General features: G+C 36.1%; 1 protein-coding gene across 1 annotated transcript in view; it reads right to left on the bottom strand.

The window, feature by feature from the left end:
* ZNF804B (zinc finger protein 804B) overlaps nt 1-23969 on the bottom strand; it is a 583465-nt gene that overhangs the window by 88169 nt on the left and 471327 nt on the right. The window contains exon 2 of the mRNA XM_049893625.1: nt 22312-22455. Within this exon, the coding sequence (XP_049749582.1) occupies nt 22312-22455 (144 nt within the window). The remainder of the gene's footprint in view (nt 1-22311; nt 22456-23969) is intronic.

The raw sequence follows: 23969 nt of genomic DNA, 5'->3' as shown, positions 1-23969 counted from the left end.
ATCTCCCCTTCTTTTTACTTTAGTATATACATTTGTATACACATTTTCTTTCATTAATGCCTGCTTTCTGATTTCTGCCCTTCTTTCCAAATCTCCTTTATTCCTGCTTTGATCTAATCTTCCTCTGACTACTCAAAACACTTTATTACCACTATCATGCAAAAGCTGGACAATGAATAAGGAAAACCAAAGAAGTATTGACGCCTTTGAATTGTGGTGTTGCCAAAGAATACTGAATATGCCACGGACTGCCAAAGGATGAACAAATCTACCTTGGAAGAAGTACAACCAGAATGCTCCTTAGAGGCAAGGCAAGACTGCGTCTTACATACTTTGGACATGTTGTCAGAAAGGATCAGTCCCTGGAGAAGGACATCTTGCTTGGTAAAGTAGAGGGTCAGCGGAAAAGAGGAAGAACCTCAACGAGATGGATTGACACAGTGGCTGCAACAATGCACTCAAGCATAACAACAATTGTGAGCATGGCACAGGACAGTGTTTCGTTCTCTGGAACATAGGGTCGCTATGAGTTGGAACCAACTCGACAGCACCTAACAACAAGAACAACAACATTCTCATAATATACATATAGATTTGTTTAGAAACTCAAGATGACAGAAATAAAGTTTTGTCTGAAAATTACACTTTATAACGTGCATTTGTATGTACTTTACATGAATTTACAGTTTACAGAGAATTTCTACATGCATTTTCTTAGCTCATCACCATCCCATCAACCTTTTAACGTAGATGAGGAGAATCTCATAAGCCCCCGTTCCCATTTGAGGAAGCTGAAGAGATTCATGTGGCTTGAATAAGTTCACAAAATCATAAAGCAAAGAGTGACTGAGCCAGAGCTCAAATCTAAGTTTTCTAACTCTAAAATTGTGCTGTTTTCACTATATCAAGCTACTTCCATAGTAGTGAACTGACTATAAGCGTGTTTTCTCTGAACCAACTAAATATGTAAGTATACATTTTGAAAATTACAAGTTTGTCATAAATTGCAATCTATAAATGCCATTGTTATTCACATTTACATAAAACAGTGTTCTATTTTTAGAGTGCTTCTAAGCATTTTCATAGTTTTTTTCCCCTTACAGGATAAGTGAGACAGGTATTATTAACATGGTTTGAAGATGAGGAACTAAAACTATGAGAAACTATGTTACTTTCCCAAATGTTCACTGTTCACTGGTGGTGGAGACGCAGCTCTAGACTTTAGATGTGGCATTATGCCCACTCTTCCACACTACCTTTTTGTATTAAAAAAAAAAAAAAAATTTTTTTTTTTTTTTTTTTTTTTTTTTTTTTAGCAATGTTAAAATCCTTTCTAATGCTGGGCATTTAAAATTTGAAAAATAGATCTGAATATTGAGTTATGTTAATTAGAAAACAGTATTCTAATGCTAAAAGCAAGATTGAAGATTTTAAAAATTACTGAGCAGGGCATTTCAATGAACTCCAAAAAATACATAGTGAGATATGTTACTAATATAAGCCATGTTCATTTCCTCAGATAATAGCATTAACTCTGAAATCCAAGAAAATGATTTTATTATAGACTAAAATTATGCATGGCTATATATACTTTATTCTCCTATGCATAAATATTATTTAAAATCTCACTACAGTTTAGATCCTGAAAGCCTTGTAGATTGTCAAGAATTGAATAAAATGTAAATCTCTAGTTATCCCGAGTGACCAATTGAATGTCACATATGCTTCAGACAAATTGAGAAGTTCTATTTTGAATTATCTTGAGAGAGGACCCATTCTTCTCTCTGTATGTATAATGGAGGATTGTTGTACATTAGTGAATTGCATATTGATCCTGTTCTCTCTTCTTTCAAACTCCATGGAAAATTTTTAACACTTATACAAGTTGGCTAAATATATTATATTTACGCATATATTTGTCTTACCTACCCTTTTTTTTTCTCACCTTACCTCTCTAGTCACCTTTCTCTCAAAGACAGACAACCATCATGGCTTTCCCAAGACTTTACTGGTTTTAAAAATGAAACCAGGATAGTTGGTCACCTCCCCACCGTGAGTTTCCCAAAGTCTGAGACGTATCTTACTCAAAATTTCCTCTTGAATTGTTTTAGACAGATATTTGCAATTTTTTTTTAAGGGCTAAATAAACATTCATTGAATTGTATTAACTTCGAAGGCTGAAAAATAATAAGAATTTTGCTACCAGGGCCATTGACAAATTCAGTTACATTCTACTCAGTGTGTATTTGAGAAACTACAAAAATTTGGGAATCAGCTTTAAAAATGGGTGTACAGTTCCAAATTAAACATTCAGAAAGAAAGTGGTTTCAAAAGGTAGTTTTAATACAAAATATTTTAAAAATTGCATTCTTAAAGAAGTATTACTTATTTCTAAATATTTGTTCTGAGTGCTAAGGCAATGTAGAAATAAATAATTAAAATAATTTCACTTCAATTTAGCCAATTGTTCTATTCTTAAAAAAAAAAAAAAACTATTTCAACCTTGTAAAATGATGGGAGTAGCGGTAATAGCAGACATCACCTAACTTCAGGAGGGATAATACAAATCAAGATCAGCCTATGTGCTAGCAAGTGGCCATCTAAGATGCATCAATTGGTCTCAACTCACCTGGAGCACAGGAGAATGAAGAACACCAAAGACACAAGGTAAATATGAGCCCAACAGACAGAAAAGACCACATAAACCAGAGACTCCATCAGCCTGAGACTGGAAGAACTGGATGGTGCCGCCCTACCACTAATGACAGCCCTAACAGGGAACACAACAGAGAATCCCTGATGGAGCAGGAGAACAGCGGAATGCAGACCTCAAATTCTCATAAAAGACCAGACTTAATGATCTGACTGAGACTGGGGGGACCCCAGAAGTCATGGCCCCTGGAACCTCTGTTAGCCCAAGCCTGGAACCATTCCTGAAGCCAACTCTTTAGACTGGGATTGGACTGGACTATTAGACAGAAAATGATACTGGTGAGAAGTGAGTTTCTTGCCTCAACTAGACACATGAAACTATGTAGGCAGCGTCTGCCTGGAGGTGAGATGAGACGGCAGAGGGGGACAGGAGCTGGTTGAATGGACACGGGGAATACAGGGTGGAGAGGAGGAGTGTGTTGTTACATTTGGGGGAGAACAGCTAGGGTTACATAGCAAGGTGTGCAGAGACTGACTTAACTGTAAACTTCCACTTAAAACACAATAAAAAAAAAAAATCAACCAATGGCTGAAATCTATGAGGAGGTCAGACATACTTCCACTGTCCAAACTTTTTACCAATTCTAACACCAGCCGTCTCTCCCCGAGCACTCTTTACTTCTCTTCTGGGTTTGATAATCCATTGCAGTGGCCACAGAGAAATCACAGCCTATACTTAAAATTAAGTAACATGGTACAACTCAGGTTTAGGATCAACAGGGTACAACTCAGGATCAGGACCAGGAAGTATGTAGGCAAAGTTTCCCTTTTTCAGTGCAGGACAGCTCTCTTAGCACCTCTGGGCCTCTTCTCAGCCCACTGAAAACAGGCTTCCTTTTGACCCCTTGAGGACAGGCTCCTCTTGGCTGGCCCCCACAGGACAGGCTCCTCTTTGCCTTGCCATCTGTCACTGCTGGCTCTGCCACTGGGCCCCTTCTAGGCTTGCCACCACTGGCTCTGCCTCTGGGTCCCTTCTGAGGCTCTTAGTGTCTTTGGTGTTATGGTCCTTGACCCATGTTACAACTCTTTTGGGGGTTCCTTGCCTCCTCTCTCTCTCTACTTTTCTATTATCCCTTCTTTCTTCCTTTTGCTTATCCTGCTGCTTTTCTTCCTGTTTCTTTCTGTCTGAAAAACTTCTGTGGGGTTGACTGCATATGTACACAAACCCCTGATCAATTTCAAGGCATGCCTCTCCCACCAGGGCCACGAACTGACCAATTCTGTCTCTGTAGGTCACAGACACTTCATTTGCACAGTCTATTGACCAATCCCTGCAAGGTGCATACCACATGGGCAGGCTGTAGCCCAGGACCAGACAAAAGCTATCAAACCATGCGTTGTTTACAGCTTACCCAGGAAACATCAATCAGCCTGGACAAAAGTAACAAATCTCTAGGGTAGAAAACTAGGGCAAAGGTAACTCGTCAGGGCTTAGGGGGAAGATCGCTCAAAAGCTGTTTTTCCAAAGAACCAAGTGAAAGGCCACATAAAGGAACTCATTTCATCACAGACCTTAATCAAGATGGTATTAGGTTTTACTGTATATAAACAATACATTTGATCCTCATAACTGTTCAAAAATATTCCTAAAAAATAGGTAACTGCCACTTCTACTATTATGAACAATTAAGCTTCTTTTATCGACTCTTATGACCGAATCCAGAATGTTTTCTGAAAAGACAGCCTTTACACTGCTCAGATTATATGCACATTAGTTTATTTGAAATGAAACCTTACATGTATTCCAATTTCCTTAATGATACATTGAAACTCTGGAATTCCAGATTTACATGAGGGCCACTAAGACTTTACATATTCAAAGTCTTAGTAATATCTTCACATGTCTAAAGTCTTAGTAAAGTCTTGGTGACCCTCATGTAAATCTGGAATTCCAGAGTTTCAGTGTATCATTAAGGAAACTGGAATACATTTAAGGATTCATTTTGAGTAAGCTAATGTGCACATAATCTGAGCTGTCTTTTCAGAAAAAATTCTGGATTTGGTCATAGAGTTGATAAAAGTAACTTAATTGTCCATAATAGCAGAAGTGGCACTCACCTATTCTTTAGGAATGTTTTTGAACAGTTATAAGGATCGAATGTATTGCTTATATACAGTAAAACCTAATACCATCTTGATTAAGGTCTGTGATGAAATGAGTTCCTTTATGTGGCCTTTCACCTTGGTTCTTTGGAAAAACAGCCTTTGAAAGATTTTGCCCCGTAAGCGCCAAGGAGTTATTTTGCCCTAGTTTTCTACCTTAGAGGGTTTGTTACTTTTGTCCAGGTTGATTGATACTTCCTGGGTAAGCTGTAAACAACTGATTTGGTTACAGCTGCTAACCAAAAGGTCAGCACTTCGAATCCGCCAGCCACTCCTTGGAAACTCTATGGGGCAGTTCTACTCTGTTCTGTAGGGTCACTATGAGTCAGAATCAACTCGATGGAAATGGGTTTGGTTTTGGTTTTTTGGTAGCCCACTGTTGAACATCATCGTTCTATGGAAATATCTCTTTTCGCTCACTTCCTTTGGCCTTGGACTCTGTAGACAAGATTTGACTATGGTATAAGGGGCATAAATTTAATACTCTCTTTTGTCTGCTAATAAGTATAGGGATTATATATCCCAAGATTCTTTAGGACTCAGACTTGCTTGATTTTTCTACTGACAGATCAGAGAGAGCTTGCTAGTAGTGAAGAAAATTTTGATTTACAGTTTTAATTTTTATGTTTGTCATTTGAAGATATTCTTTGATCAGCTGACAAACTGAAACTCTCATTGTGGAGAATGAGAAGATGAGAACCCATTAGATGCGTACGAAAAATTTTTATAAAAGTAACATTTACTGGGTCAAGCACTGCATTGAACAATTTTAAAATGGTATTTAATGTCTTGGAAATACTACGAAGTAGGTATAATTACTGTTGAAAGAACTAGATGATTAGATTTAGAGTTAGAACCTAGTCTGATTCCAATAGTCTTTAACTACTGTGGACAGGGACTAGCAGAACTTCAGTATACTTCCACACATTTAGCTGATCACTGTGAAAGAAAAGGGGTGGGCGGCAGGAGGTGGTGGGGGGAATGCCAGAGAATAATAATTCTCAAACAAAAGGCATGGTTTTATGATTATACACCTCAACAACTAATTGGCTTATATTTAATAATTTCATTCTAAAAACAAACTCATTATATTATCTAGGTATATTTTACAGTTTACCAAGGAGTATAAATTAGAAAGTTATATTGTTTGAATTAAAAATTCTAATGGTGCTTTACTGAGATAGCTCTATGTTCAGCTGAAGATTCAATTCACTTTTACAAACAGAATATGATCCATTCCTAATAGTTCTGTGTCTAAAATGAATAGAATAATGCTCCATTATGTAAAATATTGAAACTTTTACTCTATACACTGGAGTGGATACAAAACTATTTCTTAATTAAAATCTTGGCCCCATTTTTCAGTGTTCCCCCAGCCCACCCCTCAAACAGAAGCCCATCTCCACATTGAGGTGGGCTTTATTTAGGTCAGATCTTCAGTAATAACAAAGCACATAAGCCTGCATTTAAACTGTAATACAAAATGATTATATGCCATGTTGTTATTGTTAGTTGCCATCGAGGTGATTCTGACTCATGGCGATCCATGAGTACACAGTAGAGTTTCTTCATACGGTTTTCAAAGCTGTGACCTTAGGGAAGCATGTTGCCAGGACTGTCTTCAGAGGCACCTCTAGTTAAATTTGAACTGCCAACCTTTTAGCTAGTAGTCAAGTACTTAACTGTTTCTGCCACCCAAGGACTCTATGGAATACTACCAAGTTATAAAACCTCAAATTTATTATTGTGCAATACTTACCAAAAGAAGATTTAATGAAGGATACATTTTCTCTGGTCACTATTAGACTGAGTAAAGTTAAGAGAGCACATATCTTTGTACCCAGGCAAAATTTTATTAGTCCCCCATGGGATTATCTTTAAGAAACTCATTACTATAGTTACTCTAAGGGTATATATATATAAAAAAAAAGGGTATAGCATAGGTCAAAAACATTTTTGCAAGAGAAAAAAAAAAGCAAATGAAACACTAAGTAGAAAGATAAAATAAATAACAGAACAAAAATCAGAAATCAATAAAATATAAAACAAAACAATAGAAAGTAATCAATAAAAACAGAAGTTAGTTATTTGAAAAGATCAAAAAAATTAATGAACCTTTAGCTAAAGTAACCAAGAAAAAACAGAGTGAATACAGTCACCAAAAGCAGAAACTAAATAGGGGACATCATCGCTGAGCCTAAGGTTACCAAAAGTATTCCAAGGAAGTAATATGAATAATTTTATGCCAACAAATTAGACAATTTACATGAAATGAGCAATTCCCTGCAAAAATTACCAGAAATTATCAAAAACAGTCAAGAATAAGTAGAAAATCTGAACATTTATCAAGTTAAGAAATTGAGTTAGTAGTTAAAAGTGGAGTCATTGGCAAATTGTATCAAACATCTAAAGAAAAAATATCAGTTCTACAGAAACTCTTTTAGAAACTGGTAGAGAAGGGGAAATTTCTCATTTATTTTATAAGGCTAGTATTTCCCTGATACCAAAGCTACAGAAAGACAGTAAGAAAGTGAGCTACAGACTAATATTCCACATAAACACAAAAATTCTTAAAATATTAGCAAACAGAATCCCACAAAATGTAAAAAGGATTATTATACCATGACAAAGTGGAATTTATCCAAGAAATGCAAGGTTTATTTAATACCTAAAAATCAATTAACATAATATGCCACATTAATAGAAAAAAGTTTAGGAGGAAGGAAGAAAGAGCACAGGGCATTTTTAGGGCAGTAAAACTCTTCTCTTTGATTCTGTGATGGTGGACATATGACATAATGCATTTGTCAAAACCCATAAGACTGTCCAACAGAAATTGTGAACCCTAGTTTAAAAACTGTGGACTTTAGTTAATAATATTGTATCAATATTGATTCATCAATAAGACAAATATACCACAGGAATGTAAGACATTAATAGAAGAAACAGTTTGCAGAGAGGAGAAGAATATATGAAGACTCTGTACTTTCTGCATAATTTTTCTGTAAACCTAAAACTGCTCTAAAAAATAAAGTCCATTTAAAAATAACTGATTTATGTGTGAATAATTGCTATTCTTTATCTCCACTGGCCTTATCATTAACGTGTGGAAAGAGGTCAGGCCTGACCCACAGCTCTGCAATATTTTGACAGTGTGACTATAATGGGTATAATCTTATTACTTGAACCACCGGCAGTTAATTTGGATTGTTGCAGGGAGGAGCTCACCCAGTACAATATACTCAATGGCTACTTGATGAAACATAATAAAGAGGGTAATATTGCCATCTGTAAATCTTCAATAATGGGATAATAGAAGCTATTGTTCAACATTGCAGGATTAATTTCATGTACAATTCATTCATCATGAAGCTGTCATAATATGTTGAAACATTGTATTAAGAAACTAGCTAGAATGTAAGTTGGAAAAACTATAAATAATGAGTAGGAAATGCAAACCTATGTATAAAGAAGTTTTACATAATGGTCTGTGGAGGGTAGAGGGAACCAAAGTATAAACCAAGTATAAAAGCACTGTGAGTGAGAATGTTACCACAATCACTAAAAATGTTCAACAGAAATAATGTGTATGTTCTTTAAGAAAGGATATTGTATAATAAATGTTCCTTTAATTACACATGAAACATTATTGTTAAGTAATTGAATGACTAAGGGAAAAGATGTAAAACTGCAAAGACTTAATTCTAAGAAATTAATAAACTGTGTTCAGTTCAAGGTCAAATTACACAAAGTTCCAGGCATTTGCAAAATGCAGTTTATTACACTTGTTAAAGAGCTAAGACTCTGCTGCACAGTTTTTCACAGTATCTCCTATCTTACAAACATCAAAGGGATGTTGCTAAGATTGTGTTCAAGAGGTAATCTGGGCAGACCACCTAGAGGCTGCAGTTCCAAAGACCTGACACCAATAAAAAGAAATTTTTTTTTTTCTCGCTGCTTAGTCTAGGTCTAAGATTAAATTAAATGAGAGAAAGTTCTACCTACCTACAAATGTATAAATTCACAGGTTCAGAGACAGAAGATATATGAGAGGTTCTCAGATTAGCCTCCCATTTAATGAAAGACTCTCTCACACCATATTCTTCAGAAGTGGCTCTCTAGCCTCCACTGGAAAGCTGGAAAGCACATATTGTGACTTATGCCTCCATCAACTCTGCTAACCACTTAGGATATACTCAGTACTTACTAAGCGGTTTTGATGTGTTTTCTCATTTAATCCTCTTAACACCTCTCTAAGTAAGGAAGGTAGCATTGGCCCTGTTTTACTAAGGAATAGACGGGGTATTGACTTATAGAGAAAGAAGGGATGATGAAGAGAAAAAGTCTAAAATTTTCCAGAGAGAAAGGATCAGGATTTAAAATGGCGTATGACCTCTCAACAGCAACATTAAAACCTGTAACCAGTTGAAAAACCAATCAAGTCTGAAAACAGAAATAAAGACCTTTTCAGAAATGGTCTCAAAAATATTAGCTTGTGTGTATCGTTTCTTAGGAAGCTGCTGGAGTATAACCTCCATCAAAAGGAGGAAATAAAATAATATACAGGTAGTTTTTTTAATAGGATTAAGGAAACAAGGAATACAATCTAGGAAATAAGGAAAAGAATTCACAGTATGATAGTGAAAAGTCCCAGAACAATCGCTGCGCAGCAGGCCTAAAGTAAAATCAGCCCAAGTTAGAGCAGAGAGATAACTCTAGAAAAATGTCCCCAAACAGGGGGGAGGGGAGGAACTAACCTATTATCGAATTTATCGATTTATCTGATGTTATTGTATTGAGACTTTATTCTCACATCTAGTAGACAGTTCAGAGATAAATTAATGATAGGTGGTAATATGAAATCAAACAAAAATAAGAGTAAGGCAATTTCTAACACCAGGAAAAAATAAATGTACAAGAAAGAAAATACTAACATATTATTAAATATTAACATATTAAGATAATATGTATACTGTAACCACATTTATTTATTTTTAAAAAGTTTACAATTTGATACTGTATTAGAAACATCTGAAAAGGTATAGACAGAGTTGTTATTAAGGCATTTTATTCAGTGTTTTATACTTCTGTATTACTTGATTTTTAACATAAACAAGTATCAAAGTATTATTTTAAAAATTAAATTTAGTGTGAAGTATAGAGCCAAACCATTATTTTAATTTTTACGTATTATTTCAGTTTAGGTGCACCATAATTTAACCACTCTCTTTTCATTCTGTCTCAAGAATGCTTCTAGTATTTCTGTATTTTAAATATTTTTATAAATACTTCTTTAATATTTGTCTAATTATTTTCCTAGAATACATGTCAAATGGAATTATTGATGAGAAAATTTCACATTTTGAAGTTTTCAATAAATAATCAAAAGTTGGTCATTGAAAGACTGAAACACTGCACCCCCACAGCAAGGTTTGGTAGTATCTGTTTATCAGCGTCTTATCATCAATGGGTAGTATCATTCTTTTGTTATATTTGACAACTTTTTTGAAAAATAACTTCCACAAATTTGTATTTATTTGATTACTAGTGATGTAGGTCATGTGTTCATATGATTATAAGCCATTGACTATTTCTTGAATATGCCTTCTCTGTCCTCCCTATTGTCACTACTATAAAGACTACTATCAAAGGAAGATAAACGAAGAATTGTTATGTTTGAATTGTGGTGTTGGTGATAAATATTGAATATACCATGGATTAGTGTACGAACAAACAAATCATTCTCAGAAGAAATATCAGAATGCTCCTTAGAACTGAGATGAAGAGACTTTAGTTTGCTTACTTTAGACTTGCAGACTAATTGCTAGAAAGAAAGACATACTGTTTGGTAAAGCAGAGGGTCAGCTAAAATGAGGTAAACCCTTAATGAGATGGATTGACACGATAGCCTCAACAATGGACTCAAACATACCAATGATTACAAAGATTGTACAGGACCAGTAAATGTTTCATTCTATTGTACATAAGGTCACTATGAGTCAAGGCCAACTCACAGACACTAACAACAACTTAAAAATGTTATCCAGATGTATATCATTGGGCCAATTTGGGCAATTTGTGGGGAAAATAAAAATCAAATTACGAGGAACAAAGCAAGAGTTAATTGGATTAAATTTTTTCAGCAGTGTTAAGAGTCTTTTCTTCCTAGAATCAAGACAATAAATACAATTCTGTCTTGATATTTTCATTCTGATCAGGTAGATATGAGAAGAATTAATCCAAAGCAATATTTTAAGAATGAATCAGTTGGAGATTAAATCCAGGCTTGACAAGTGAACAGCTCTCTCTGAGTGAAAATAAATCCTATTGTGAAGCATGCAAAGATTAGAAGGATTAAACTTCACATGTGGAGGATATGAAAGTGGACTTTTAAAATTATTATTGAGTATATTTTTACGGGTTAATTGTATAGGGATCCAGCTCCTTTGTTTTCTGCTAAACTGAGATGAGCGAGAATGTCCCTGGGGCAGGAGAAACTTCTGCAGCTTGTGAGGATGCGTGTTATTTGCTCCGTTATGTATTTGCTGCTAGCAGTCTTGAGAAACGGATTATGATTTGTAGGTAGTCTCTCAAAGAATTAATTGCTACTGACATATTGGCCATATTAATAGTTACAGTGTTGTCTTTATCCAAGTGATTGTAATTTGTGTACAGATTCAAATTGCTTTAGTCATAATGCTCACCATCTACAAGGAATTATAAAGAGTTCAAGGCAACAGGTAAAATAATTGAGTTAGTTCTAAAAACATGAGTTATACCGAGAATGGGGTTAATAAACCTAGACACACTTTTGTCTTGTTGGAGAAATAAAAAAGTTAGCTTTGTTGCTGGTATGTTATCTTTATTTAACGCATAGATTAACATCTTATATCAGTGTATTAAAGGACCTGAGATATTATGGTAAGCAGATTTTACACAGCATTTTTCAAATTCATTTTTTTCAAAAGCTATTGATAAGGTGCAGAATTGTATACATGCTACCCACTTGGGGTAATAACTGAATAAAAAATAACTTAATTTTTTAATCAAATTATAGAAAATATTATTTAATATCCAATAGAGTTAAAGTTCTGAATCCCACACTGTTCAACTTCATTCTTTAAACTCATTTGTTGATTTACATATCTACAATTACAAGATAACTATGAGCAATATAACTTTTGAAATAAAATGACACATACTATGGTTATCTAGATAGAGAAAAATAGGAAAGCTTTAGAAACCACTTATTAAACTCAAATATCTGGAGCAGTTACAAACAGAGAAAGGAAGGGAGAATGTGAAGATTACTTGGTTACTAATTCTAAGCTGTTCTATTAATGAGTAATGGAATCATTTCCATGTGAGTTTGGATTTGTTTCTAAGTGCACCAAAAAGACCATATTGCTGGAAGTTCAACAGACGATGCCAGATATATATTTAATCTGAATCCAGACTGAAAATAAAATTATGGCAAAAGTTCGTAGCAGTCAGGCCAAAAAAACTACTCTCATTTGAATTCCTACCACCATCATTATAATCATCATCACAGTCAAGGAGACCTTACTGAAGTAAGAACCAAATGGGCTTATTTAACTTTGGAATTTGAAAAGAGCGAAAGAGGACTTTTGCATGTTCTATGTTGGCACGTGCTTCCTTTTTCTATATACAAAATTAAGTTCCATTTAAAAGTGAATTTTTCAACCCAGCTTTATTTAAAATTGAGGGATTTTCAAAACAAATAAATCTTCAGCCTGAAGTATTTTCAACATTATCCAAGAAATCAGTCTCACAAAGTATACAGCAAATTTAATTACTCTAGTGTTCCCCAAAGTGGGTAGCATGTACACAATTCTGCACCTTATTAATAGCTTTTGAAAAAAATGAATTTGGAAAATGCTGTGTAAAATCTTCTTACCATAACATCTCAGCTGCTTTAATATGCTGATATAAGATGTTAATCTACGCATTAAATATGCAGAAGTACTGAGGTGCACAAGATGGGAGGGCATCCCTGGCAGAGGGAAGAATATGAGCCAAGATGAGCAGGTGCGGAAGCATAAGGCATTTTTTGAGAAACTGTAGGGGGATTCTGGAGTTGCAGGAGATAAATCTGGAAATGGAAGAAAGAGCCAGACTATGGAGGTTTGAATGACAGGCTAAGTAGTCCAGAATCTTTTAAAAGTTATCCAGCAACCATTGAAGATTTCTGAGGAGGGGTGTCATAGTACAAACATGGTAGTTTGGAAAGATTAGTCTGCCCCCCCCAAAAAAAAAATTCCGGAGTGAGGTTAAATATGGATGGTGAAAGTAGTGGCGTCACTGGGGTTGGTGTCACACAGTGCAGTAATTCATGGTGTCACTCTTCCTCCCATGGACCTACTCCCATACCAGACCATAAAAAAAACACAATCCTTATCATCAATTTTAATTATATAATAATAAAATAATAATAATATGTGATAAATATAGTTGTAAATTGCTTAAATGTAATATTTCTTACATGAATACTAACAACAAAATTGTTTTGTAAAACCTTTCTACATAGAATTACAACATTATTAAAAACTCATTGCTACGGAGTCAATTCTGACTTGTAGCAACCCTGTAGGACAGAGTAGAACTGCCCAATAGGGTTTCCAAGGAGTGGCTGGTGGATTCGAACTGCCGACCTTTTGGTTAGCAGCTGAATGCTTAACCCCTGTACCACCAGGGCTCCACAGCATTATTAGTTATGACACTATTAGTACGTGAGAAGAGGCCTTTATTTTTTTCCTTTAAATTACTACTACATTCTCAAAAAAGTTTTTGATATAGTTTCCCAAATACTAATTACCACAATATTGTAGTTAAAACACTAGAAATTTTGACAAAACCAGCAACTATAAATAACACTGTCAGCAATGAGAAAACAGTGTGCTTGTAGTGCGTGCAGACAAAACCAGGTGATTTGAAGTGTCATTGCAATTAAGTATTAATGCCAGCTCTTACCGGAGCACACTAGAAGGTTCAAAAAGTAAATTAGTATAGAGTTTTAGCCTTGTAGGTATATTGATGGAGCCCTGGTAACACAGTGGTTAAGAGCTTGGCTACTAAGCAAAAGGTCAGCAGTCTGAACACACCAGCTGCTCCTTGGAAACCCCATGGGGCAGTTCTATGTTGACATATATAAGCTGGGCTTACAAAAAATATTTTTGTTGCTATAACTAACTACAGGGATATTTTTACTAAAAATAATAAATTTCTGTTGAAACACTGCACAAAAATTTTATAGACAGTCATTTTGGTGTCATCCCTTCTGACAGTGTCACCCAGCGCCGTCTGTACCACCTAGTGACACCATTGGGTGAAAGTGATAAAGCAAAATGAAAGGTAAGGGGAAAATATATCACAAAAGAATGATGAAGGTAGAGAAAGTCAGGTTCAAAAGGTCCCAGAGAGCTCTCTGGGGGAGTGATGGTAGCTGTGGCAACTCCTGTATGGATCATGTCATCATGCCTTATCACTGCCCCTTTGCCTATCATTTTTGACTGCCTGGTTAAATTATTTTTTAAAATAATACTTTACTGTGTTTAAGGTGAAAGTTTATGCAGCAAATTATGCTCCCATTTAACAATTATTACAAAAATTGTTTGGTGACATTGGTTACATTTTTCAAAATGCGTCAACCATCTCATTAGACCTACTCCTGATGTATAGACTATCTGGTTATCTGGCATTTTGTATTCACGACAATGGTAAAAAGATCTGTTATCCAACTATTTTGCACATTAACGACCCTGCCAACCTACAAACCCTCCTAGCATGCAGCTCATCCAGGGCATTTGAAGGCAGGAGCTGTAGCACGGCCCCGGGGTATTTAATCCCATTCTGGAACTCACCGAGCACCCGAAGCTCCAGCTTCTCCCAACTCAGCTTCCCCTCCCTTCTCCTGGCTTTCTCCTGTCATGCCCCACCCTCTGCCCCATACTTGCCTTGATGCAGACACCAGCCAGGGGACTCCAGGAGCAGGCCACCGGCAGCGAGCTACCTTCACCTCTGCAGAGCTGCGCTAAACTAAGATTGGGAAACAGCTGCCTCCTCAAAGTAGGTTCAACTTTAATGACATGGATGGAATAAAACTCTCGAGACTTTCATTTGCTGATTTGGCATGACTCAGAATGAGAAGAAAGAACTGCAAGCATTCATTAATAACAGGAACATGGCGTGTAAGAAGTATGAATCTAGGAAAACTGGAAATCGTTGAAAATGAAATGGAACAGATAAACATCAATATTCTAGGCTTTAGTGGGCTGAAATGGATGGCTTGAACCATTTTGAATTGGCTAATCACATGGTCTATTGTAATGGGAATGTCAAATTGAAGAGAAATGGCATCGCGTGTACTGTCAAAAAGAACATTTCAGGACCTTTTCTTGAAAAATCCTGTCAGTGATAGGATAATGTCCATATACCTACAAAGAAGGCCGGTTAATATGAATAATGTTCGAATTTATATACCAACCACTAATGCCAAAGATGAAGAACTTGAAAATTTTTACCAGCTTCTGCAGCCTGAAATTGATCAAACATGCAGGCAAGATGCATTGGTAATTACTGGCGATTGGAATGCAAAAGTTGGAAAACAAAAAAGAATCTGGTAGTTGGAAAATAATGGGTTTAGTGATAGAAACAACACCAGAGATCATGACATAATTTTGCAAGACCAAGGACTTCTTCATTGAAAATCACTTTTTTTAACAACATAAATGGTGACTATACACATTTTTTTTTTTTTTTTATACACATGGACCTCACCAAATGGAATATACAGGAATCAAATTGACTACATCTGTTGAAAGAAACTATGGAAAATCTCAATATCATCAGTCAGAACAAGGCCAGGGGCCAACTATGGAACAGACCGCCAATTCCTCCAATGCAAGTTCAAGTTGAAATTGAAGAAGATTAAATCAAGTCTATGAGAGCCAAAGTACAGCCCTGAATATATCCCAACTGAATTTAAAGACCATCTCAGGAATAGATTTGACTCATTGAACACTAATGACCGAAGACCAGATGACCTGTAGAACGACATCATACATTGTCTTAGTTACCTAGTACTGCTATAACAGAAATACCGCAAGTGGATGGCTTTAACAAAGAGACATTTCTTTTCCTCACAGTGAAGTAGGTTAGAAGTCCATATTCAGGGCATCACCTCCAGGGAAGGCTTTCTCTCTCTGTCAGCTCTGGAGAAACGTCCTTCTCATCAATCTTCCCCTGGACTAGAAGATTCTCCATGTAGGAACCCTGAGTCCAGAGGATGTGCTTTGCTCCCAGCACTGCTTTCTTGATGGTATGAAGTCCCCCTGTCTCTCTGCTTGCTTCTGTCTTTTATATCCCAAAATAAATTGGCTGAAAACACAATCCAATCTTGTAGATTGAGCCATGAATCATTAATGTAACTGCTACCTATCCCCCCTCATTAACATCATAGAGGCAGGATTTACAACACATAGGAAAATCATATCAAATGACAAAATGGTAGAATATCATACAATACTAGGAATCATGGCCTAGCCAAATTGATACACATATTTTTTTGGAACACAGTTCAATCCACGGCATACATGAAAGTAAACGGTCATAAAAAAACAGGAAAGAAAGAAAAGACCAAAACATATCAGAAGACTCCGAAACTTACTCTTGAATGTAGAGTAGCTAAAGAGAATAGAAGAAATGATGAAGTAAAAGAGCTGAACAGAAGATTTTAAAAGGTGGCTTGAGAAGACAAAGGAAAGTTATTACGATGAAATGTGCGAAGACCTGGAGTTAGACAACCAAAAGGAAAGAATACGTTTGGCATTTCTCAAGCTGAAAGAACTGAAGAAAAAATTCAAAACTTGAGTTGCCATATTGAAGGATTCTATGGGGAAAATATTAAAAAACCCAGGACGTATCAAAAGAAGATGGAAGGAATACATGATGTCACTGTACCAAAAAGAATTGGTCCACATTCAACCATTTCAGGAGGTAGCATATGATCAAGAGCAGATGGTGCTGAAGGAAGAAGTTCAAGCTGCACTGAATTCATTGGTGAAAAACAAAAACCAAACCAAACCTAACCTGCTGCAGTCAAGTCGATTCTAATTCAAAGTAACCTTATAGGGCAGAGTAGAACTGCCCCACAGGGTTTCCAAGGAGCGCCTGGTGGATTTGAACTGCCAACCTTTTGGTTAACAGCCATAGTTCTTAACCACCATACCACCAGGATTTCCTAACAAGGCCTTAGGAATTGATGGAATACAAATTGAGATGTATCAACAAATGGATGCAGTGCTGGAAGCGCTCACTCATCTATGCCAGGAAATTTGGAAGACAGCTAACTGGCCAACCAACTGGGGGAAATCCATGTTTGTACCCACTCTAAGGAAAGATGATCCAAGAGAATGCGGAAATTATCGAACAATATCGTTAATAACACGAACAAGTAAAATTTTGCTGAAGATCATTCAAAAGCGGTTGCAGCAGTACATCAAAAGGCAACTGCCAGAAATTCAAGTGGGATTCAGAAGAGGGCATGGAAGGTGGGATTTCATTGCTGATGTCAGATAGATCTTGGCTGAAAGAAGAGAATACCAGAAAGATGGTTACCAGTGTTGAATTGACTATGCAAAGACATTCTACTGTATGAATCATAACAAGTTATGGATAACATTGAGAGAATGGGAATTCCAGAATACTTAAATGTGCTCACAGGGAAACTGTACGTAGACTGAGAGGCAGTCATTCTAAAAGAACAAGTAGATACTGCATGTTTTAAAGTGAGGAAAGGTGTATGTCAGGGTTATATTCTTTCACCATACTTATTTAATCTGTATGCTCAGCAATAATCTAAGAAGCTGGATTATATGAAGAATAATGCAGCAACAGGACTGGAGGAAGACTCGTTAACAACCTGCAATATGCAGACGACACAGCCTTGCTTGCTGGAAGTGAGGAGGAGTTGAAGCACTTATTGATGAAGATCGAAGGCTACATCCTTCAGTATGGAATATACCTCAACATTAAGAAAACAAAAATCCTTGCAAACGGACCAATAAGCAACATCATGATAAATGGAGAAAAGATGGAAATTGTCAAGGATTTCATTTCACATGGATCCACAACCAATGCCTATGGAAACAGCAGTCAAGAAATCAAAGAACGCACTGCACTGGGCAAATCTGCTGCACAAGACCTCTTTGAAGTGTTAAAAAGCAAAGACGTCTCTTTAAGGACTAAGGTGCACCTGACCCAAGCCATGATATTTCCAATTGCCCCATATGTATGTGAAAGCTGGACAGTGAATAAGGAGGACTGAAGAAGAAGTGATGCCTTTGAGTTGTGATGTTGGCAAAGAATATTGCATATATCATGGACTGCAAAGAATGAACATATCTGTCTTGGAAGATGTTACAGCCAGAATGCTCTTTAGAAGCAAGGATGGTGAGACTTTGTCTCACATACTTTGTACACGTTATCAGGAGGTATCAGTCCCTGGAGAAGTACATCATGCTTGGTAAAGTAGAGGGTCAGCGAAAAAGAGGAAGACCCTTAGCGAGATGGATTGACACAGTGGCTGCATGAATGGGCTCAAGCATAACAATGATTGTGGGGATGGCGCAGAACTATGCAGTGTTTTGTTCTGTTGTACATAGGGTTTCTATGATTGGAACTGACTCAATGGCATTTAACAACAATATGTACATACATATGTACACACACATACATACCCATTCTCATATATGCATAGATACATACGTAGCTAACCACATACAAATATTTTGGTTGTTGCTAGTGTAGTTGCAACTTTACATATGTCATGTCCTTTATCAATAATATCCTTTTCTCTTGTGTACTTCTTAATGACATCATTTACCTTGTTAAATCTATGCCCTCTTCACCTTCATTCAGTGCTTGCTACCTTTCCCATCACCAAAATATATATATATCTGTAAATATATATAAATGGATATCTGTTATCTAGAGAGTAATTCCCCCCACCCTCACCTCCACTAGCCATTCCTGGTAACCACTAATGAATTTTTTGTCTCTGTTTATATATCTAGTCTTTTCTTATAGTAGTGAGATAATATAATATTTGTTCTTTTGCGATTGACTTATTTCACTCAGCATAATGTCCTTCAGATTCTTCCATGTTTTAATATGTTTCAAGAACTCATCATTATTCTTTATGGCTGTGTAGTATTCCTCTGTATGCATATACTACATTTTGCTTATCCATTCATCCACTGATGGGTAATTAGGTTGTTTTAATCTTTTTGCTGTTGTGAATAGTGATACAATGAATTTAGATGTGCATAAGTCTTTTCATGTCCTTACTATTAGATCTCTAGGGTATATACCTAGATGTGGGATCACTGGATCATAAGGTGATTTTTTCTAGTTTTTTGAGGAAGCTCCATACCATTTTCTATAGTGTTTGTACCATTTTACAATCCTACCTGCAGTGTATAATGGTTCCAATCCCCTCGCATCCTTGCCATGCTTCGTTAACTTCTATTCATCCTTTAAGAAATGCAGCTGACTTTCTTTCTTGACATCTTCTTTCTTAAATCAAATTTGTCTGTTCTTTTCATGTTCTATGCATACAAGTTCTACAGTAACCCTGGTGGTATAGTGGTTAAGACCTCTGGCTGCTAACCAAAAGGTCAGCAGTTCCAATCCACCAGGTACTCGTTGGAAACCATATGGGGCAGTTCTACTCTGTCCTTTCGGGTCGCTATGAGTCAGAATCAACTCGATGGCAACTGGTTTGGTTTGGTTTTTGGTATCAATGTATTTTAAAAGTCTGTTAACTTGTCTGTCTCCCCAATTAGATTATCTGCTCCCTAAACATTCATACCAAAGGTATCCATTCTTTACAACTAGCGCAGTAGCACACAGTAGGAACTCAGTTGTTATTTGTTGAAGGAGCATGCCTAGGAAAATTAGAGTGCTGGTAAGCATAAGGAGAAACAGAAGTGAACATATCGATATGGCAGAAGGATTGAGGAAAAGTTATTTTACCTACATGTTGGAAAGCTTTTGGAGATAAGATTGAATAAAATGATAAAGGAAAATTTTATTATTCAGATTTCCAGAGTATGGGGAGGCTGTGGCATGCAGATCAGGTGTGGAGGACTGATTCCCTGGTAGTCTAATATTTTCCATAGTTTTCAAAAGATACCTCATGCTCTTCTACTTTCCCACCTTAGCATCCTGTGTTTCCACTGTCGAGAATATCCTCCCATCTTCAGCTTCTATTTCAACAGCTACTTATGCATGTTTAAAACATGGTTCAAATATCATTGTTCAAATGTCACAGATAAAATGTTCCATGGGCCCTTCCTGGATCTTTTATTTTGCTGAAGTCTCAGAGTGATTTTTCACAATATGCCTGAAGACCATTTGCATAAAATCCCTGAGGGAGTGATATTTATAAGAAGTTGCTCCCTGTGGACATATTCCATATAATAAACAAATAAAAAAAGATAATACTAGAAATATCACCATTTTGCAACTCCAAATAAAGTAATGATTTAAGCAAGTAATCGTCAGTGGCTGCAAAAACCATTAGTGGGGGAAAAACCTGGGAAGATGGACAGATCAGATTGGTATCTAAACCCACTGATCAAAGTTACTGTCACAAGAAGAAAGACAACCAGATATCATATGCCTCCTTATGGAAGGACACAATAACCTCTATAATATACTCTTACCAAGGAAAAAAATAAAAAAACCTAAATTCGATGAAGTCTTTTGACATATCATCCAGTTTAAAGGAAATACAGAAGACAGAGGAAAATGTCAAAAGATATCACTGTTTGTAATAAGCATAATCTCATATGTGGCAAACAACCCAATTTCTTCAACAATTAAATTACAAGTAGTAAAATTAAAAGAGGGAGAGAAAACCTATAATTAAAGATATAGTAAAAGAAAACTAAAAAAAAAAAAATCTCAATTACAAGTATCAGTATTTTTAGTTACGCATTTAAACAAACCCAAATTTACAAATCATTTATGAGACATTTGGGGAAACAAGACCACTAACTGCTATCAAGGCATTACTGTTAATTTTTAGGTGTGGTAATGGTATTGTGCTATGATGTTTAGGCATTCTTATGTATCTCGAAGTGTTTTTAGATGAAATTATATGATGTCTTGGATTTTCTTCAAAATTATGTTAGTGGAGATAGTAGAAAAGAAGTAAGATTAGTCATTGCTGAAGCTTGGTAATGGCCACATAGGTTATTTTTATATATGTTTAAACCTTTCCATTTTATATCATTTTATAATGTAGGCTCTTGGGCCCTATCTCAAACTTAAAAAATTAGAATATTTGAAGGAAAGTCTAGGAATTTGCATTTTTAATAATTTCCAGGTGATTATTATGCACACTAAGATTTGGGAATCACAGTCCTAAAACATTTTATCTTATTGATCTTGCCCTTGTCAGAGAAACACAGTCAGTTATATATATATCTCTTATCATTAGGGATAGAAGCTGTGTCTTCATCAGCCTTGCATATCCCAAGGCCATGTAGTGTGCACTCAATAAATACTAGTCAAGCTAGTGAAAGTGTTTACTTTTGTTCACTCTGAATAAATATTTTAGAGCTAATTTATACAAGACTTATCCACATATTCCAAGACGTCAGGACCATTTGGTATCAGGAGTGTGTCCCTTCTTTGAGTTAGCAATGACCCTCTGACCATGTGCAGTTTTTTTCTCATTCTGTGATATTTAAAACTCTTGAGTGCTAAATTGCCAATATCTTCATGTCTCAACCAGAAAGGATGAGAACAATAGTCCCCACAGACACTTGGAAGTAGAGAATATTAGCAGCCAAGTATATGTATCCAAATCAGCCAAGTGATGATTTGGATACATTTGACCTTTTAAGGAAAATAAGTAATATATTTCCACTTGCCATCACCCCTTTTCTTTGCCATCCTGAAGTTGTTTTGCAATGTTCCCTTTAAGCAACAATTTTGACTCTCTTATTTTTTTTTTTTTAAGTGGATATTCTTTTACTGAGAATTGTTTTCCTAAGGACATACTATTTCCTGCATATTGGAATCTTTGAAAAGCACTGTAATAGGTTCTGCCCCAATATGAGTCCTAAGATATAGTTCTGCCACTGACTTGCTAGGTGGTTTTGAATACGGCACTATGTTTCCTGGGCCCTGGTTTCCCCATGCATAGAATTCTAACATAAATAAGTCAATCTGCCAATAGTTTATGGTTTTTCCAATAGTTTTATGGTTTTTCTAAGAAGAAATATTTTCACCTAACATTTAAACAGAAAACACAACCTTTCAGACAAAAAAAAAAACAAACAAAAAGGATATAAAATAGTCTCACCTCAGATTCTTAAATGACAATAAATAAAGCCAAATTCATGCAGTTCTATTCTGAGGGTATAAATCTGGAAATGTGAAGGATTTTTCCCCACTTTGGCTTACCTGCTTATGAGCATGATCATAAGAATTAATGTGATTGTCAAACTCCTGGTGTTTGTGATACTGCTTGTCACATAATTCACAGTAGAAGTTTGCCTTTACATCTTCCAGGGCCCTTGCTGTGGACTTCTCCTTTTCTGCAAAATCCTTAAAAAGAAAAAGACACAAATGTTGGTTACATTTCTCTCTAATGGCATAACCATGGTTTCATATTAATCAAGCCGCTAATTAATCTTATTGTGGCTGTACGGAAACCCTGGTGGCATAGTAGTTAAGAGTTCTGCTGCTAACCAAAAGGTTGGCTGTTTGAATCCACCACGCACTCCTTGGAAACCCTATGGGGCAGTTCTACTCTGTCCTATAGGGTTGCTATGAGTTGGGATTGACAATGGGTTTGCTTTTGTTTTTTTATATGCATAATCACAGTAAGAGTGAAGTATAAGCAAAGATGTCACTTTAAGGACTAAGTGCACCTGACCCAACACACAGTGTTTTCAATTGACTAATACGCGTATGAAAGCTGGACAACGAATAAGGAATGCTGAAGAAGATTTGACACCTTTGAATCGTGGTGGCAAAGAATATTGAATATACCATGGATTGCCAAAAAGCAAACAAACAAATAAATCTGTCTTGGAAGAAGCAACAGCCAGAATGCTCCTTAGAAGCAAGGGTGATAAGACTTTGTCTCACATACTTTGGACATATTATCAGGAGGAACCAGTCCCTGGAGAAGGACATCATGCTTGGTAAATTGGTGGGTCAGCAAAAAACAGGAAGACCCTCAACAAGATGGATTGACACAGTGGCTGCAACAATGGGCTTAAACATAAAACAAGGATCGTGAAGATGGTGCATGAATAGGCGGAATTTAGTTCTGTTGTATATAGAGTTGCTATTAATCAGAAGAGACTTGATGGCACCAAACAACAAAAGCAATTTACGCATATGGTGAGGCTCATTACTTTTTCTAAAAATTCATGGCACTGTGGAAGTAACTTTTAGCTCAGTATTATCCCTAACTTATCAATAAATGCCTGTAAGTTCTCCCACACGAGTGCTTTCCTCCTGTCCGGTTATCACTCATCCTTCCTCTTGCCACTCATTTCAAGGTTGTGGTTCAGTTAGCTCACCACCATATCCCCCACCTATTCAGTGACTCATCTCAAGCACAAACCCAGACTGTCTCCTGGAAGCACCTCTCTACCACACTAATTTACTGAGATCTTGATTATATTGTTTTATGCTATTCATCTATTTTATATTATTTATAACATAATCTGATATAGAACTATATTATATTGTATTGAAAATTAGAATAATTCCACAAGAGCCAAAGTACGACCTTGAGTATATCCCACCTGAATTTACAGACCATCTCAAGAATAGATTTGATGCATTGGACACTAATGACCGAAGACCAGATAAGTTGTGGAATGACATCAAGGACATCATACATGAAGAAAGTAAGAGGTCATTAAAAAGACAAGAAAGAAAGAAAACACCAAAATGGATGTCAGAAGAGATTCTGAAAGTTGATCTTGAATGTAGAATAGCTAAAGTGAAAGAAAGAAAGAAATGATGAAGTAAAAGAGCTGAACAAATTTCAAAGAGCAGCTCAAGAGGACAAAGGAAAGTATTATAATGCAATATGCAAAGAC

The sequence above is a fragment of the Elephas maximus genome, chromosome 8 (genome assembly GCF_024166365.1).
Source record: "Elephas maximus indicus isolate mEleMax1 chromosome 8, mEleMax1 primary haplotype, whole genome shotgun sequence".
Classification (NCBI taxonomy): domain Eukaryota; kingdom Metazoa; phylum Chordata; class Mammalia; order Proboscidea; family Elephantidae; genus Elephas; species Elephas maximus.
Note: the sequence above shows the minus strand (reverse complement) of the source record. Positions and strands in the feature narration are given on the sequence as shown.